Source organism: Glycine max, chromosome 1, assembly GCF_000004515.6.
Source record: "Glycine max cultivar Williams 82 chromosome 1, Glycine_max_v4.0, whole genome shotgun sequence".
Taxonomy (NCBI): domain Eukaryota; kingdom Viridiplantae; phylum Streptophyta; class Magnoliopsida; order Fabales; family Fabaceae; genus Glycine; species Glycine max.
The window spans coordinates 51,530,105-51,548,663 of record NC_016088.4 but is presented as its reverse complement, the minus strand read 5'-3'; the positions used below and the strand labels follow the sequence as shown (position 1 = coordinate 51,548,663).

The 18,559-nt window shown below is 36.2% G+C and overlaps 1 protein-coding gene across 1 annotated transcript in view; it reads left to right on the top strand.

Moving 5' to 3' along the window:
- Positions 1-3,769: 3,769 nt before the first annotated feature.
- Positions 3,770-18,559, top strand: part of LOC100819389 (transformation/transcription domain-associated protein) — a 31,446-nt gene continuing 16,656 nt past the window's right edge. The window contains exons 1-13 of the mRNA XM_006573494.4: positions 3,770-4,206; positions 4,724-5,439; positions 6,074-6,199; positions 6,282-6,367; positions 7,020-7,128; positions 7,343-7,438; positions 8,046-8,108; positions 8,195-8,254; positions 12,031-12,099; positions 16,167-16,248; positions 16,721-16,773; positions 16,889-16,954; positions 17,031-18,263. Coding sequence (XP_006573557.1) covers positions 4,149-4,206; positions 4,724-5,439; positions 6,074-6,199; positions 6,282-6,367; positions 7,020-7,128; positions 7,343-7,438; positions 8,046-8,108; positions 8,195-8,254; positions 12,031-12,099; positions 16,167-16,248; positions 16,721-16,773; positions 16,889-16,954; positions 17,031-18,263 — 2,817 coding nt within the window. The 5' untranslated portion in view covers positions 3,770-4,148. The remainder of the gene's footprint in view (positions 4,207-4,723; positions 5,440-6,073; positions 6,200-6,281; positions 6,368-7,019; positions 7,129-7,342; positions 7,439-8,045; positions 8,109-8,194; positions 8,255-12,030; positions 12,100-16,166; positions 16,249-16,720; positions 16,774-16,888; positions 16,955-17,030; positions 18,264-18,559) is intronic.

The following is an 18,559-nucleotide window of genomic DNA, read 5'->3' as shown; positions in this document are numbered from 1 at the left end:
TATTAAGCTTAACATATTGATATGTTTATATAATGACATGTATATAATTATAAATATTAACATTAATAATAAGCTTGATAGGCATGTTTGTCTATTTAGGCTCATTGGTCTACTTAGGCTTATGAACTTATTGGCTTGTTTATGAACCTTCTATAAATCATGTTATATAAATAGACTTTCAGGTCAGGTCAAACTTTTAAATAGGTCAAATCTAGGCCTACAAAATAATTTGTAACTGGTAAATAAGTTAGATTTGGGTTGGTCAAAGCTTGACCTATTTTCACATCTACTTATTAGTCAGCATGTTGACTAGCTAGTCTACCATCTCCCATATACCAACATTTTGAATTTATATGAATAAAAAGCACAAAAATTTGAAAGGGAAAGGCAAAAGTTCAATCAAGTCTTTAGAAAAAATGGTAAAAGTGTTGGAGGAGAGATTAAACCATTACTATCTTTCTTTTCCAATATTACCAAAGTAACCAAATCATCTTTTTTATTGTCTTAACCCCTCGATTTATCACAAGAAAAGGACAGTCACTAAATCATCTAGTTTGTTTAGTTTATAGATAAAAAAATTAAATATATCATTAATGCATTTCTTAATTGTATTTTTATTTATTAATTTATATAAAAATAGTTTAAATTAAGATAATAATTTAATTATATAAATAATTTATCATCCTAAATATGGCACCTCATTGCAAAATTATTAACTTTGTCCAGTTAAAATTAAAGTATTTAATATTAAATTTTTTAGGTGTTGTATAATTTAACTAATAAACAATAAAAAAAACAAAAAAATAATATGTATCTTAACTGGATCATTTTTTAGAAACTCCAAACAATAATTCAAACTCATCCTCAAAATGCATTAACAAAAATAAAATGAGAAAAATAGAACAAATGAAAATAAAATGAGAGAGTGAAAATAAATGAGAAATAAACTAAGAAGTATATATGTTTGGTCGAAGAGAAATAAAAAAACGAGGTGACAGATAGAGAGATGAGGAAAAATATGTAAGAAATAGTACAATAAGTCCCACTAATTTTATTATTTTTTTCTTTTTTTCACCTACGAGACATCCATCCCATGTCTCCATCTTACCAATACTATTTTCTTCTATTATTCCAAATAACATTTAAGGAGGAGAAAAGGTAAATAAAATTAGTTTTCTTCCACTTTTTTTTAGACTAAGGAGAATGAAAGTATGGATAACACATTGGTGTGGATACAACTTCCAAGTTTGTAATGAAGTATAGCAATGAAAGTGTCGTTTTGACACTAACGATAATGATTAGTAGTTCAATCAAAGTTAAGGGTGACAAAGGTCAACTCATCCCAACTTGCCTCGCCCATACTTTTAAATTGCCTTGAGTGGGAAGGGTTGTGGGACCACCATTGTAGGTTGGTTGAGAAACACTACCCACATTGTTTAGAGGTGATTGGTGAGATGACCCGCCAATAGATAAAATTGTGGGCCGATATGTTAACTCGCTAGAAAATACAAAAACAAAAAAAAATATTTAAAAAACGTCAATTCATTTATTTTTTAACATGATACTTCTTATTTTATTTTATATGCATATCCACAATATGTATTTCTTAATTATACAAAATATTTTTTTAGGATATACTGTAATATTGATGGATGGATATACTTAGCAAGTAAATTTGCCTCACTTTTAGCCTATCATTTGGCTGGCTAAGCAAGCTGTGTTAGGTGGGTTGGTGGGGTTTAGTCACCTAACCTATCTTACCATTTTGGGTAGGTTGGGTGGGTTGAGGTTGTCCCAACAAGTTCAATTTGCTTTGTCATCTGTAATAAAAAATGGATATTTGAATTATTAATATCACAAAAAGGTAAGTTTGTTAAGGTGTGTGTGGAGATTAACCTAAATCAACCTCTTGTGGGAGGGTCTAGTTAAAAAATCATTAGTATAATGTGGAGTGCAAAGGATAAGGTGTGGCATGTATGACTAGTGTTATCAAAATTGGATCGATCATTTATTTGGTCAAAATACTAAATTAATGGGGCATGGGTTGAACCAATGAGTCAATGATTGGATCGCATGAATCGATATGATGTAACACACTATAGTATATAAATACATACATTTTTTAACAAACATAATACTTGGTCATTATGTTTTTTTGATTGACAAATGTTAGTTTGTTAGTTTTGTTAGAAATGTCAGTTAGAGAGATTTAAACTTGCAACCTCTCCCCCCCCTCCCTTCACCCTTCCCCAATCACTAAGACAACCTTATATCTCCACTTGGTCATTATGTATAAATGAAGAAATGCTTGGTCAACATGTCGTTGTGCATTACTTCTTTGTGCTTGAGAAATGTTTTGCGTTAGTACCATTTACTCCATTTCTCTCTCATATGCGTGTTAGGTAGTGAACTCGTTTATTTTATTTTGACTTTAAAATCCCGAGACCTACATTAAACCATTGAAACCTCATATTTCCTTATTGAGAAAGCTTCTTAAAAGTCTCACAAAATCTTAAGTTTTTGCAAATCATCTTACATGAAAGCCATTTCTATCATGGCTTATCCTCACTTTGTTTGGTATAGAAGAAAGGGAGAGGAGAAAGTGAAAATAGGTGAGAGGATAATAATTGAGCTTGATTGGTAGTAAAAAGTTAATGAAGAAATAAATGAAAAGGTTATGAGCTTGGGGTTTTGATTTGATTATCATGAAAGAGAGAGCAAAAATAGCAAATAAATGGTTATGGTTAAGGTTTTAATTTGATTTCATAAATTAACCTTGCTCATATCTCTATTTTTGTTGTGTCCTCCATGGCTCACAACCACTCTTCTCTATCTTGGTTTGTCGCTTTGCCTGTATGCAAATGTAAATATTTTTATTTGTGTTAGTCAATTAGGTTGTTCCCTTAATTGATTAAGATTCTACAATAATTGATTAATCTTGTTGTCATCTTGTTTGTTGCTAAACCTCAAGTACACAAAAAGTTTTTGGCATTTGCTATTGCTGCCTCAGGTACATGGAAAGTTAAGCACATGTATGCTTTATTGACTATAGAAGACACATTTTTAATGGTGGATGTCCCACAATCTCATGTGGCAATAGCAAAGGTTAGGGCAGAGGTAACCAACCAACAAGGGTAACAATGTAGTTTTGGTTTGCATGATCGTTTCACCTAATCCTAAAAAATGATGAGATGAGAGATATTACTCAACCCAATAGCCTACCCAACTCGCCAACCTGGCGAGTCACCAATGAGGGCATGATTGGTTGACTTGTCTGGTTAATATTATTTCCTAAAAAATATGTTGCTGCTTTTACTATCTTATTTTGTGTTGTAGGAGGATTATTGTTATTTTGTGTTATCGAGTCAAAATCAAACATGGAATAGAGGAAAGGAGATATCAACAAAAATTCCATCATGTTAATAGCCTTTGATCTAGTTCTTGTTTTGTTTCTCAATGGTTGAATTAAAAAAAAATAATCCATTTTATTGTGATAGATGTTGATGGCTCTTTCTATTAGCAGGTCCTTATAATTTGTTCTAAAAATAATAACTTTAAGTTAGTCGTTTAATAATTTCAATTTAAAATATAATTTATATATTTAATATTTATTATGACCTATAGCTATAAAATAAAACCCATTTTTCATTGTACCCTTTAGAAATTAATTCTCTTTCACTAAAATTACAGGATTGTCAAAGGGTAGAATGGTAAATGTGTTTCTGTATTAAACGAAAGCACTGCCCCTCAAGTAAGTACAATTCCCGGTGGTGCCGAGTTGAGTCCCATAGCAAGGACGAGAGCGCGACACTGAAAGAGGAGGGAAACTACTGTTACTCAAAGCGGCTTCTCAAGCCCTAACAAATTCCATACTCTAACTCGTAGTTAGAAAGCAAATTCTTCTTATATAACTCCACCAATCGCTACCAGTATCCGTTATTGAACCCACTCTCTCTCAATTGCATGAGGGAGAGAGGTCTGGTCTGGTCACAGAGCCATTAGATTAGCGTTACTTTGTTAAACCCTAGAGATAGAATCATGACATAAACGTTTTCGACTCTGAATTGTTCTTCTCTCCGATATTGAAGCTAGCCAGTTAGGGTTTGAGCCTTTTCTGATTTCCCTCTCACTTCTACACCACCAACAACATGAGTCCTGTTCAGAATTTCGAGCAGCATTCTCGTCACCTCGTGGAGGCAGACCTCCGTATGCTTTCTCTCTCTGCAATGATTATTATTTAGCATTTTACTTTTTGTGTGTTTTGTTTACTGTTTGATTGTGAATTGAAGTGGAAAAAGTTGCGTGATGATCGAAACATTGAAAATGGATGCTTCACGCGTTGCTTGAGGCTTTACTTTTATTTCTCCTTATTTCCAAGTTCTCTTGCAGCTGGAAAATGGATCCAACTATGCCTGTGTTGGCATTTAAGTGCCTTCAGTTTTTGTTGTTTTGACATTTGATGCTTATTCATGTTCTCTTGCCGTGGGAAAGTGGATTCAACTATACATGTGTTGTATCGGCATTTAAGTGCTTCCAGTTTTTGTTGTTTTGACATTTGGTGCTTATTTTCATGTTCTTTTGCTGTAGGAAAATGGATTCAACTATGGCTGTGTTGTATTGACATTTAAGCGCTTTCAGTTTTCGTTGTTTTGACATTTAGTGTTTTGTTTTTGCTTAATTTTTTTTGTTTTTGTTTTTGTTTTTGATTTCTGGTTGAAAACAGCGATTCCAGCGAGGCTGCAGATGGTGATGGAGGTTAGGGATAGTCTTGAGATTGCTCACACCGCTGAGTACTTAAATTTTCTGAAGTGCTACTTCAGGGCATTTTCAGCGATTCTGCTGCAAATTACGAAGCCACAGTTTGTGGACAATCAGGAGCACAAGCTTCGGAATATTGTGGTTGAGATATTGAACAGACTTCCGCACAGTGAAGTTCTCCGCCCCTTTGTACAGGACCTCTTGAAGGTTGCCATGCAAGTGCTTACCACCGATAATGAAGAGAACGGTTTAATTTGTATCCGTATAATCTTTGACCTTTTGAGGAACTTTAGGCCAACTCTAGAAAATGAAGTCCAGCCGTTTCTGGACTTCGTCTGCAAGATTTACCAAAATTTTAAACTGACTGTTAGCCATTTCTTTGACAACATGGCAATGACTGGGGAAGATGTCAAACCCATGGAGACTTCACTTTCTGATCAAGGTATAAACACCACCATTGCAACTGGTTCACAGCTTAATCCAAGTACTCGCTCATTCAAGATTGTTACGGAGAGTCCACTGGTTGTGATGTTTTTGTTTCAATTATATAGTCGTCTTGTGCAAGCAAACATTCCTCAATTATTGCCATTGATGGTTGCTGCTATATCAGTTCCTGGCCCAGAAAGGGTTCCTCCTCATTTGAAAACTCACTTCATTGAGCTCAAGGGTGCACAAGTTAAGGTAGGTGCTTATGGTAAAAATGAAGGCTGGCTAAATATTTTTGCAATTTATATTAGTAGTTATTTTAGTATTTTAAGCACCTGGAAGCATAGTACAACTTATTTCAATATGACTTATAACTTATGAGATATATATGAACATCAAAATCCTCCCAACCCCCATGTTGGTCATGATGTACCAACTATTAGGATTTTGAATAAAGCTGGTGTTTGATTTGCTTTCTGCTTTAATTTTCAGTTAATATTTTGCACTAATAATTAAAAAAGTGCCACATTGTTTTCACCTTGTGAAAGAAATGGTAAAGACAACATTTTCTTTGTCACTATTTCCTTCTAAACGAAAACAAGTTGGCATTTTTGTAGTTATTAGTGAAAACATATTAATTGAAACAGAAAACAAGACCCCAAAGATTTCCATTTATTGAGGGCATTATAGAACTTATATGACAAATAATGGTAAAGATTACATTTTAAAATGAAATAACAACTGTTGTTTCATTGAATATATATCCTACTTTATCAGCTATTTTGGGGTGAACAATTGAAAATGAAAAGCCACAAATTTTTCATTAACTAATCCTTCTCTTGATATCATCTAATTATATACTTACTAGTTTCATTTTTTGTTATTGCAGACAGTTTCCTTTTTAACTTATCTGTTGAAGAGCTATGCTGATTATATAAGGCCGCATGAAGAAAGTATATGTAAAAGCATTGTGAATTTGCTTGTAACATGCTCTGATTCTGTATCCATTAGAAAGGTGATACTGTTGTTGCTTTTGTCTTTTTTTCCCCTATTGGATTTCTCTTTCATTGATTTAAAGACAAAGATGTTGGATGCAGGAACTATTAATATCCCTGAAACATGTCCTTGGAACAGATTTCAGGAGAGGTTTATTTCCTCTTATTGATACTCTACTTGAAGTAAGGTAACTTGATGATCTATTCTGAGATCTTGATGCGGATATTTTTGGATGGATTTCAAATAAGGGATCCCTGTTAATAATATTTTTACATGAAGTATAAATAACCGTTTGTAAGTGTGTAGTGGCTATTATGTTTACTATATTAGCTTAATGTGACTTAAATAACCACTCTGTCATTATTATTCTGTCACAGTACATATTTTTATCAAGTGAACCTTAATTGTAATTCTCTGTTTTTCTTTCAGAAGGTCAATAGTGATGCAAAGTAAAACTAGATGATCTTAAATTTATCTAATAGGACAATCATGTGTAGTTATTGAGTAAAGAAGGGTTAAAAACTATGTGAGCTATATTTGTATTGGAAAGTTATCTGTCAATTGTATTTAGAGTCAAAATTCGGGCTGTTTAAGATCCGAGTTCCTGTAGCTTCTCAGGTAATGGTTCTAGATTTGTGTTTCCAATGTTAGATGTTTTAGATCCTAGATCGAATTAAAACTTGTTGAGTTGTGGGGATCTAAATGGGTAAATCTATGTCTGTCAGGAAGTAGAGAATATAAAAAAGTGGACCGGGAATTTAGAGTGATCAGAGTAAATAAAACTTGACATCAATACAAGTTGAATGTTCTCTTATGTTATAGATAATTCAAACTTTTAGGGTTCTAGTTGGGACTGGACGGGCATGCTTTGAGACATTGAGGCCCTTGGCTTATAGTCTTTTGGCAGAGATTGTACATCATGTTCGGCAAGATCTCTCCTTATCACAGGTATGATTTTTCTATTTTTATAGTCAACAAAAATTTGTGGGGGAAAAGTTTAAACATTTGATGGGGGTAAGATGATAATTGATATTTATATATACATGGAAATTTGTTCTCAATTGCATAATATTTCATCTCATTGTGTTGCTGCAAATATCCTTAACTGACTGTTTCTGACAGACGTGATCTTTTTGCTAATACGAGTTCTCTATGGTTGCAGTTGTCGCGAATTATTTACTTATTCTCAAGTAATATGCACGATGCTTCATTATCATTGAGCATCCACACCACTTGTGCTCGCTTGATGTTGAATCTGGTGCTTATCCTAACTCTTCTTAATAATATAGTTAATTTTATTCTGTTTAATTTTCCACCTTCTGTCTCCACTGACAATTAGCTCCTAGGGTTTTGTAGAAAAAGTACCAACATTTTTTTTTGAGAGGCCAATGTTAGATTTTGAAAGGGTTTTGTAGAAAGAGTACCAACATTAGATTTGTTTGTGATGTTCATTTTGAGCTATTATAAAATTAGGCTGCTGCCAAGGAGCTTTGGGAATTAGAACATGGTTGTTTATTTGGCTTCTCTATGGTGTTTAGCTTGTAGTTGATTCAGGGCTTGACTAACTGTTCTTCATGTGCTTGGAGGGTGTGGTTATATTATTATTTTTGTTTTCCCTAATGTTTTTGTTATTCTTTTGTCCTTTTGGAGTATATCTTGTTTTCTCTCTTGTAACCTCTTCCTAAATAATCTCTTTTTTTTTTGCTTGCTTCTAGAGTTTTTCTTTTAATGATGATTATTTGTAACCTAACATGCAAAATCTCTCTTCTATCTCTGTTTTCCCCTTCTCCCCAAAATAAGAGATTTAGGATTTGCTATCTGATTAAATTCCTGAAGTCTTCTTATGTTCTTTCCATTTGATATAGGTGGAACCAATTTTTGAGAAAGGGGTTGATCAACAATCTACAGATGAAGCAAGGATTCTATTGGTCTGCCACATGATTTTTGCTAGATTTTGGCAATTTGGCATTTTACTTTGTTTCCTGGGACTGACATAAATTGTGTTGCTTTGTAGGGCCGCATTCTGGACGCTTTTGTTGGGAAATTCAGTACTTTCAAACGAACAATTCCTCAGGTTACTTGGGATCAATTTATTGTTCATGTTATGTCTAACAATTGCCTCAGTATAATTGTGTATCTGTTGTTTGATTATTATGGATGATTGGTGATAACCTTTCTTTGGGGCTGGGCATGGTCATTTTTTTGGAGTACATCACATTTTTAAATACATTTCATTAAGTGATTGGCTTTACTTGAGATTTGAATTTTTGTGTGTATTTCACACTTTTTAATCTACTTTTCATTGCTGTCTATTAAATATATATATAGGATACAAAAGGGAGGGAGACAGCTGTTTACACTTACACAATACAGCTGTCTCCTCAATAAAGCTGACTAACAAAACAGCCACAATACACAAAACTGCTAAAACTTTAACACTCCCCCTCAAGCTGGAGCATATAAATCATATGCACCAAGCTTGGAACATATAGACTGAATCCTAGTTCCTCTTAAGGACTTAGTTAAAATATTTGTTGGTTGGTAATTAGAATTGATGAACTCAGTGACAATCTCCTTGGACAATAGTTTCTCTCGAATAAAATGACAATCAATCTCTATGTGCTTAGTCCTCTCACAGAAGACTGGATTTGAGGCAATGTGAAGAGCTGATTATCACAGTACAACTTCATTTGCACCACTTCACAAAATCTAAACTCTTGGAGAAATTGTTTAATCCACATAAGTTTGCATGTAACCATAGCCATAGATCAATATTCATCCTCTGCACTGGATCGAGCAACAACAGTTTGTTTCTTGCTCTTCCAAGAGATAACATTTCCCCCAATAAAAACACAATATCCTGAGGTAGATCTCCTGTCTATGGGACTTCCAGCCTAAAAGCTCGAGTCTGGGTACCACCAGACACCTTATGGTTTATACAAAAATAAACATTAATGGATTTCAAACATAAGATAAATACAATTTTCATAATATTTAACTCAAGCTAGCATAAACATTTAACATGCGAGTTTTGATAAGAGTGAAGTAGCTGATTGTTTCATTTAGTAGCAAACCAAATATCTTAGCAACAAAACTTGGTGTTTTTGCTTGGATGATTTGTACTCACGTTTTTTTTGTTTTTGCTCAGTATATATATATGAGGAGTACCAGAGGTACTTTAGATACATAATGAGATTAGGTAGACAGCTGATTCCTTTGGGTGGACTATGATTCTATGAAATCTGACAAGGGACCGAGCTATCCACTCTAAAAATGTTACAAATGTCCTGCACCTAGTATCCTTTTCTAATTACAAAAACCTTCTCTTAGATTAGTGGACCATTGGTTATAGTGCAGTGCAAAATCTTTCTCCATAGATTTAAACCATGTCCAGATTAGAAGTACTGCATTATCTAACAACTTGCTTCCATTGAAGGTTTCATTTAAGAAAACTATCCTATTTCTTTGCTGCCAGATGGTCCATGTTAAAGCTACCCACCAACACTTCCATCTTGTGGATTTTATCCCATCAACAATCCCACTGCCATGCTGCAGAAAATGATCCCTCGGATTTTGCGGGAATGCGCCCACTATGTTCACCCAAGACAATGACTCCCACCATAAAGGGAGGATTTTGCTGCAATTGAAGAATAAATGGGCTGCATCCTCCTCCTTATTGCTGCAAAATGGACACAGCATGTCATTTACTTCCACTTGTCTCCTTCTCAAATTTGACTTCGTTGGTAATCGATCTCTAATTAGCCTCCATGCAAACACTGCTGATTTGGCTGGGATCCTAAGTTTCCATAGTTCCACAAAAGCTCCATCCTGGATCTCTAATACGCTCTTTTTGTTGAATAATTCCCACTTGGATCAGGTTTCCAAACCCAAGAATCTACTCTGTTTGGTTGGATTGCTGTCTGTGCTGCCTCCCCTAGAAATCCAACAGCCATTGCAACTTCATTATCGAATAAAGGTCTCCTCCAAATATAGTTCCATTCCCAGCCTGCGTCTGTGTGGCTCCCCATCTGCTTGATGAACTGCTGTTGTTGGCATGAAATTTGATACAATCTAGGATATTTTGCTATGTTGTACCCATGAGCACTCAACGGTTACCTGTTAATACCTGTACTGGTATTGCGTATGTTGTACCCATGAACACTCAATAGTTACCTGTTAATACTTGTACTGGATATGTACCTGGTATAGGTATGACAACCATTTAGGAGTACCCAGGCGTCATAAAATGTTCTTAATAGAATTAACATCAATGACATGACATGCTACAAAAGCACAGACCACTCACTGCTGATGTCCTAATATGTTTGTGATGTGCTTGTGCTTATTCAGAAATGGAGACACTTTTTTTTTTGCATGTTCAGCTGCAAATTTTCTTGTAAATAAGCTTTTTAGGTTTTATGATGCGAATTAACTCTTCCCTAACTATCTGGTTCAGTTTCTCCTTATTAAATTTAGAGATTTTGGTTTTTGCGGAGAATCTAAGATCTAAGATTCTGGGGTAGGGCTTTGCCTTTGTAGTTCTCTAGTGTTGTTGGCTGGAAAGGAATGCTAGAACTTTCAAGGGAACTTAATATTTGGGACAGGGTTGTTTCTTTTTAGCATGCTTTGTTACGTGACTTAGTTTCGTGGTTTCTAGATTATCTTCTTCCTTTGTCGTCTTTTCTTTATTACGTAATGAATATCTTTTTAGAAAAAAAATTCTAACTCCAAGGTTCCAAATAAACTTTGAAGTACATGAAGTTAGCACAAGTATTTAAAGAAGGCACAAGATTTGAATGGAGTATCAATAGGGGATCAGAAGCTGTTGTGATTTGTGCTAGGTGATTGTGGTTAGTGCACAATGAGGGTGTGCTGTAATAACCTGTCCTGGTGGCGGTGGGGCTTAAAACATATCGGTTAGTGGGAATTGGTTAACAGGAGGAGAGGTGAGGGGAAGGTAGGCAAACTGTGAGTTAGGTAGGTATGGGAAGTAACTCTCTCTCGAGGTGCTTGTGGTGTTTGAGTATTCCCTTTTCGTTTTGTCTTTTATTTTTCACTGTCCATGTCAAATTCTCATCTGCAATGAACCCAACCCTAAGCCTGAGATTTCATGGAGATGAGAAAACAGAGAATAGAGAAAAAGAAAGAACATTTCTGTGATGTAAATTGAATGACAAACAGAAAAAAAAGGAGACAATTCTCCTTCCAAAGGTCTCCCACTTCCCCCTTTTACAACTAAGCTATTGATTGGTTCCTAAATGCTAACAATTCATAATGAATTCACTTTTACAGTTTATTCCCTTCCTACTGTTCCTGCCCCTACAACTCTAACTGTCTAACTAATTCTGTAACTGTTCTTAACCACCTAATTAAATCTTGTGACTTTTCTTAGCAGCTTTGCCTAATCATCTTTTATTCTTCTGTCTTGTGGCCTATCAACATGTTTTCTGATATCAGCCACGGAGAAGGGATTTTAGCTGTTTTCTATCAATACAAGTACACTCTGCTTTTTGGGTTCCTATCATTATGTCTATCTATAAGTTTTTATATCTCACCTGATGTTGGTTTGAAGTTGTTCTGAAAACATTTCCTCTGTACAATCAATATATACACAACTGAGGCAGCTTCTGACAAGGGACCTCTTTGCTTTTGTTTTTAGGATATCTGATGGAGAGTCAGGTTACCACCTGAGCTTTTTGCTCAGGTGGCTGATCAATTGCCTATAATTAGTCTTGCAATGTCTACAATATATTGTGCTTCACTTTTATTAATGTAAATCTACAGGTTATTGCGTTGCCACATTTCTTCATAACCTATTAGTAATATAATTTATTGCTATTATTTTTATAGCTCTTGGAGGAAGGTGAGGAAGGAAAGGATCGTGCTACCTTGAGATCAAAGCTTGAACTCCCTGTGCAGGTTGTTAGAAAACTTCTGTTTGAGATTCTCTTTCAGGCTATATAATTGCACTTGCATGTTTATCTTAACATTTTGTGTGGTGTCAGATTGTCATGATTTGCTTTATTTTGTACTGTTTTAAATTTTCTTGAAAAAAACAAAGAAATATTACTCACTAAACTAGCTTAACCGAGTACAATACTCACATACCTCCCCCACCACACACACACAAACTTAAGGTGAGAGAGCTCAAACACCTCCAGTTTGTCCCTAATAAACTGAAACCTAGTAGGAGAGAGGGATTTAGTGAGGAGGTCTGCCCACTGGTCCTGAGCTGGTATATGAACCACAGAGAGTTTGTTGCTGAGAATTTTCTCCCTTTCTAAGAAAAGATCAATCTCCATATGTTTGGTTCTTGCATGAAGAACTGGGTTGTGTGCCAGCGCCACAACACTTTGATTATCAAAGAAAATGAGAGGCATGGAAGTAGGAACCCCAAGTTCTTGAAGGTTTGAAGCCACAAAATGTCAGCTGAAGTTTGAGCTAAGCTCCTGTACTAGAGTGAGCTACCACTTGCTGCTTTCTGGACCACCAGGAGACCAGAAGTTAGCTGCACCTGACATGGACCTGCGGTCATCAGGGTCAGCAGCCCAGTCAGCATCGCAGTAAGCATGCAGACTTAAGGGCTGATGAAGAGAGGCTGGAACAAATCTGAGACCAAAGTGCAGAGTTCCCTTAAGGTACTAAAGGATCCTTTTTACCGCAGTCCAGTGTGACTCCAAAGGTCTGGCCATGAACTGACAGACTTTGTTCAAAGGATCCTTTTTACCACAGTCCAGTGTGACTCCAAAGGTCTGGCCATGAACTGACAGACTTTGTTCACAGCAAAACTGATCTCTGGCCTAGTAATAGTGGCATACTGAAGAGCCCCTACTACTGACCTGTACAGAGTGGGATCTTGTAGGAGATTATTACCAGCTTAGGGTCCCCACAAATCACTGTAAACAAGTTCTAAAGGTTTAGAATAAGTAGTAGTAGAAAGAACAAGTTTGAGTGTATGATCATCAGGGTGTCCTTAGCGGACATGCCACATAAACCTAGAACTAGGAGAAACAACAGTGGATACAGATTTTGTTTGTGAATCAGAATTAGAGACTAAACAATTTGCTGGAAGATACTGCTTAGACTGAGGATGCAAGAGGCTTGGAAACTGGTACAAGCCATAAGAACCCACTGTGCCTCGAAGCAGAATTTCTTTAGTTGCATGAGATTTCACGAGACAATAGTCCGCATGAAACCCACAAAATTAAATTATCTTTAGCAAAGTGACTGACACGTATGAGAGTTTTGGTGATTGAGGGAACATGAAGCAAATTATGCAGCGACAAAGAGACATTAGATTTGACAGGTGACTGAAAATAAGAGGACCCAGAGGAAGAAATGTGCAGACCTTGTCCATTACCAATGAAAATTTGGTCTGGACCTTCAAAGAGCTGAGTTGGCGGATGTTATTCTGATCTGCAGTGACGTGATAGGATGCTCCCGAGTCTGGGAACCAAGTGCTACTAGTTGTAGGACATGCACCAAGTATTCCAGCATTAGTAATCATAGCACTAGGAGGATTTTGAGCTTGTTGTTGAGGCTGATATCGCTGATTCTGCCGAGGAAATTGCAACTGCCTGGGCATGATTACCCATGGAGTGGCAGAATTGGGATGGGAAAACTGTTAGGCTGATAAACACCATAGTTCTGCTGTGTTGCCATGAATTGAGTCCAAGGGTTCGATGAAGTCTGAAATCCTTGAAAATTAGCTGGAATTTAAGGTTGATAATTCTGATCATAGCGATGATAACAATCTGAGGCTGGGTGACTGTACTTGAAACAGACTTAACATTGCACATTAGGAAACCGGTCTCCACGACCACGGCTGCCACCATGACTGTTTCGGCCACCGTGACCTCGTCCAGAGCCGCGAAAACTAGAATACGAGTTGTAGTTCGAATTCACAGGTTCAGAAGCAGCATGAGCTTGACTAGAAGAGGAAGATTGTTGTTGCAAACCTGAGGAAGAGGTTCCAGTGAGGTTTAATGAAGCCGTTTCAGAGGCGAGCTTCTTATGTCACTTTTTGAGTTGCATCTCATTCACAAGAAGGAGCGCTTCAACTTCCTCAATTAGCATTGGCTTGAATTTACTTTTGATAACCGAGTTGTAATTGGAAGGTAGACCTTCGAGAATAACATCAACATGTTGCTCCAGTGTGATCGGATCTTCGACAGAAGCTAGTGCATCAGCCAAAGCTTTGATGCGCAGAAGAAATTTCGAGACGGATTTGTTATCAAGAGTAGTAGATCACAACTCTGTGCGAAGTCGACAAACTTTTGCTTTAGTTAACTTCTGATTATTATTGTGAATTTTCTCCCACACTTGAAACACATCAGCGGACCCTAGAATGCAAGATAGAATTGAGCTAGAAAGAGATGATTGAAGCCACGTGAGGAGCATTTGATCTTGTATCTCCCACGCAGTGCACGCAGGATTCACAGTGCCTAAATCCTGATCAGCTTCACTCGCATATCTGAGAGGAATGTTCGGACACACTAGATATCTGTGTAATTGATGCACTTTGATCACTGGTTCTACTTGCTGCCTCCACTGCAGGAAGTTCGAATCAGTGAGCTTCTCAGTGATTGAGTGCACAAAAGCAGAAGATGAAGAGAAGGAAGGAGGAGGATTAGATTCAGCCATTGCAGGATCTTCAAGCTCTGTATACCATATTAGAAACAAAGAGAAAGAGAAGACGAGAGAGAGAGGTAGAAACTGAAATTTGTGAAAATGTAAATTCTGATTTCATTCCCAACTGTTTTCAGTTACATTGTAGCTTTTATACTAGATACTGGAAACTTGCAGAGTAAGTTTGTAAGACTTGCAGAGCAAGCTTCCAACAGTTAGTTGCCAGCTGTCACATGACAGCTGGACTACTAACTTCCACATTCTAAACTAGCTTAACCGAGTAGAATACTCACATAGTCAGTGAGTATTAGAGTATACGTAATCCACTAAGTGTCACATGACAGCTGGAATAATTATTTTTCATTATAAATATGCACACTCCTTTTTTGTGTGCACCCTTTCTACTTATGACAGTTTTATGAACTATGCTATATTGTATTAGAGTATACCTAATCCACTAAGTGTAATGTCTTTTACTTCTTGTTAACTGTTAGCTGTCAGTTAGCTGTTTGTTAAGGGAAGTCCTAACTCTAGTTAGTTAGTGACTGCTATTGTTAGTTTTCTGTTTGTCTCTCTCTATATAGAAATGACTCAGAGTTTGTAACTGTCTTTAACTGATTCAGATTAATGAGAAGTTAGTTTCAGTTCTCTCTCAAACTCTAATATATTGGGATTTTAGTGCTTCATTTTGTTTCATATTTTAGTAAAAGGGAATATTTTATTGATTTTTAGTTTCTTCTCATTTCTTTTGCTTTCTTCCTCTGCTTTTGTTCCTTGTTTCAAACATAGTGTCAAGGAGCAATTCCAGGCATGCTAAGCCTTACTTCACTCTTATGTAATAAAATGATATATGAGAAAATTACTGTTCCTCTCTGTTTTTAGAAGATGCATTATCCCCTTCCTTATATGCTGTTTCCATGGAATATTTTTCTATAAAAGAAAAAGCATTTAATACTGCTTTGTTTTAACAATAACACGATTCCCTGTTTCCAAGTTAGACTTTGGGTATATTAGGCTTTGGCAATTGTTTTCAACTGTTTTTCATAGTAACAAAAACTTAATTGTACAGTTATTGTTCCTGAACTTAATATGGTTCAGTTGTTTTTTCAACCAGAACTTGACAGTTGACTGTACAGTTCTAATTCTTATGTTTACCATGTTCCATGTATTCTTTGTTTTGGCTAGAAGGGAATAAAACTACTTTCACTCCTACTAAGGCTATTAGTGCAAAATCATGATTCTCATATTTTGTTGTCCGAGTTAAAATACTACTACTTTTTCTGTTGTTTTCAATTCTGCATTGTTAGATGAATATCTTTGTTTTGCTTTTGTGATTTTGGTCCATGTTTTCTTTGCAGGCAGTTTTGGCTTTGCAGGTTCCTGTAGAACATTCGAAGGAAGTTAATGATTGCAAACATTTGATTAAGACATTAGTGATGGGTAATTTATATCCTTAAACCTTCTGTAGTTCATAGGGGACAAGGATGATCATGGATTGGGTTGAGTGAATTCCAATATATATTTGTATATTTTCTTAATTTTTTAAACAATATTAATAAGATATCCAAATAAAATAGAAAAACTGGTAAAAAAAGAAGAAAAAGTGTCATTCATAGGATTTGAGATTGAATGATCATATACCTAATCTGATAATGGTCCCACTGAGCTCTTTTTGATCCAATTTAATCCAAATATTCGAGTCAACCTGTGTTTCTGTAGTTTGGATTGGATCAGATTTACTGATTGGATTGGATCCATTATCACCCTTAGTAGTTTCTTATTTTTTGTTTTTTTAGTGTCATTTGTTCATCTAATTTTATTGCTTTTGCCCCCTTATTTTATGGCTGATAAATATACATATTTTTTTATCATATGTTTATGTTTTTTTTTAACTTTTTTTTATAACTTTCAGGAATGAAGACCATCATATGGAGCATCACCCATGCACATTCCCCAAGACCTCAGGTAATGAATCCTCGGTATAATAATTTCTGCCTGTGGATCTGCTGCCAACCTCACCCTTCCTTGACATATAACGTTTCTCATGTATGAGATTTTCCCTATCCATGGAACATTACAGGCTCTTGTCTCACCATCTTCTAATTTATCACCACCTCAAGGAGTGAGGGGCATGAGAGAAGATGAGGTACTACAAATAGGCTTAACTTTAACATCAGTGTTTTAAAGTTTAATGGCTAAGTTAACTTAAGACTCTTGTGTAGGTTTGCAAAGCTTCTGGTGTTTTAAAAAGTGGTGTTCATTGCTTAGCACTTTTCAAGGAGAAGGATGAGGAGAGGGAAATGCTGCATCTTTTCTCACAGATTTTGGCCATCATGGAACCTCGAGATCTTATGGATATGTTCTCTTTGTGTATGCCTGAGCTTTTTGAGTGCATGATCTCCAACACTCAACTTGTCCATATATTCTCTACCCTTCTAGCAGCACAGAAAGTGTACCGGCCATTCGCAGATGTGCTTGTTAATTTTCTTGTGAGCAGCAAACTTGATGTCTTGAAGCAACCAGATTCACCTGCAGCAAAACTGGTTTTGCATCTCTTTCGGTTTATATTTGGTGCTGTTGCTAAAGCACCATCTGATTTCGAACGGATTTTGCAGCCTCATGCGCCTGTAATAATGGAATCTTGCATGAAAAATGCTACTGAAGTTGAAAGACCTCTTGGCTACATGCAGTTGCTTCGCACAATGTTCAAGGCACTTTCAGGGTGTAAATATGAACTTTTGCTCCGGGATTTGGTCCCCATGTTGCAGCCCTGCCTTAATATGCTGCTGGCTATGTTGGAAGGGCCAACTGCAGAAGATATGAGAGACCTTTTATTGGAGCTTTGCTTGACCTTACCTGCGCGTTTGAGCTCTCTGTTACCATACCTTTCTCGTCTTATGAAGCCTTTGGTATTATGTCTTACGGGAAGTGACGATTTAGTGAGTCTTGGTTTACGAACACTTGAGTTTTGGGTTGATAGTTTAAATCCTGATTTCCTTGAACCCATCATGGCTAGTGTTATGTCTGAGGTGATTCTTGCCTTGTGGTCTCACTTAAGACCAGCTCCCTATCCCTGGGGTGCAAAAGCATTGCAGCTTCTTGGCAAGTTAGGAGGCCGAAACAGACGATTCCTCAAAGAGCCTCTAGCACTTGAGTGTAAGGAGAATCCTGAGCACGGGCTTCGCCTGATTTTGACATTTGAGCCTGCAACCCCATTCTTGGTGCCACTTGATCGATGTATAAATCTTGCTGTGGAAGCTATAATAAACAAAAATTGTGGCATGGATGCTTTCTATCGGAAGCAAGCTCTAAAATTCCTTCGAGTTTGCCTATCGTCTCAGCTCAATTTGCCTGGAAATGTTGCTGATGAGGGATGCACGTCTAAGCAGCTATCTGCATTGTTAGTTTCTACAGTTGATCAATCATCACGCAGGTCTGAGTTAATGGAAGTCAAGGTTAGTTTTTTATTGTTTAAGTACATATAATATCCTATAAAAATTGTGCTGTCATTTTTTATTAATGTGTGGAACTAAATAACTCTTGTTCACCATATTCATGAATCACTCCTCCATGATAGTCTAATCAAATTATAAAAAATTCTGCTGCACCTACAGTCAGTCTTTTTTTGCTCTAGCACATTATACTTCCTTAACTGTGGTTACTTTTGGGTATTATACACATAATTTGGTCTCTTCTTATCCTCCAATATTTTACTCAGTACTTGCATATGTTAGATGGGTTTATGTTATAG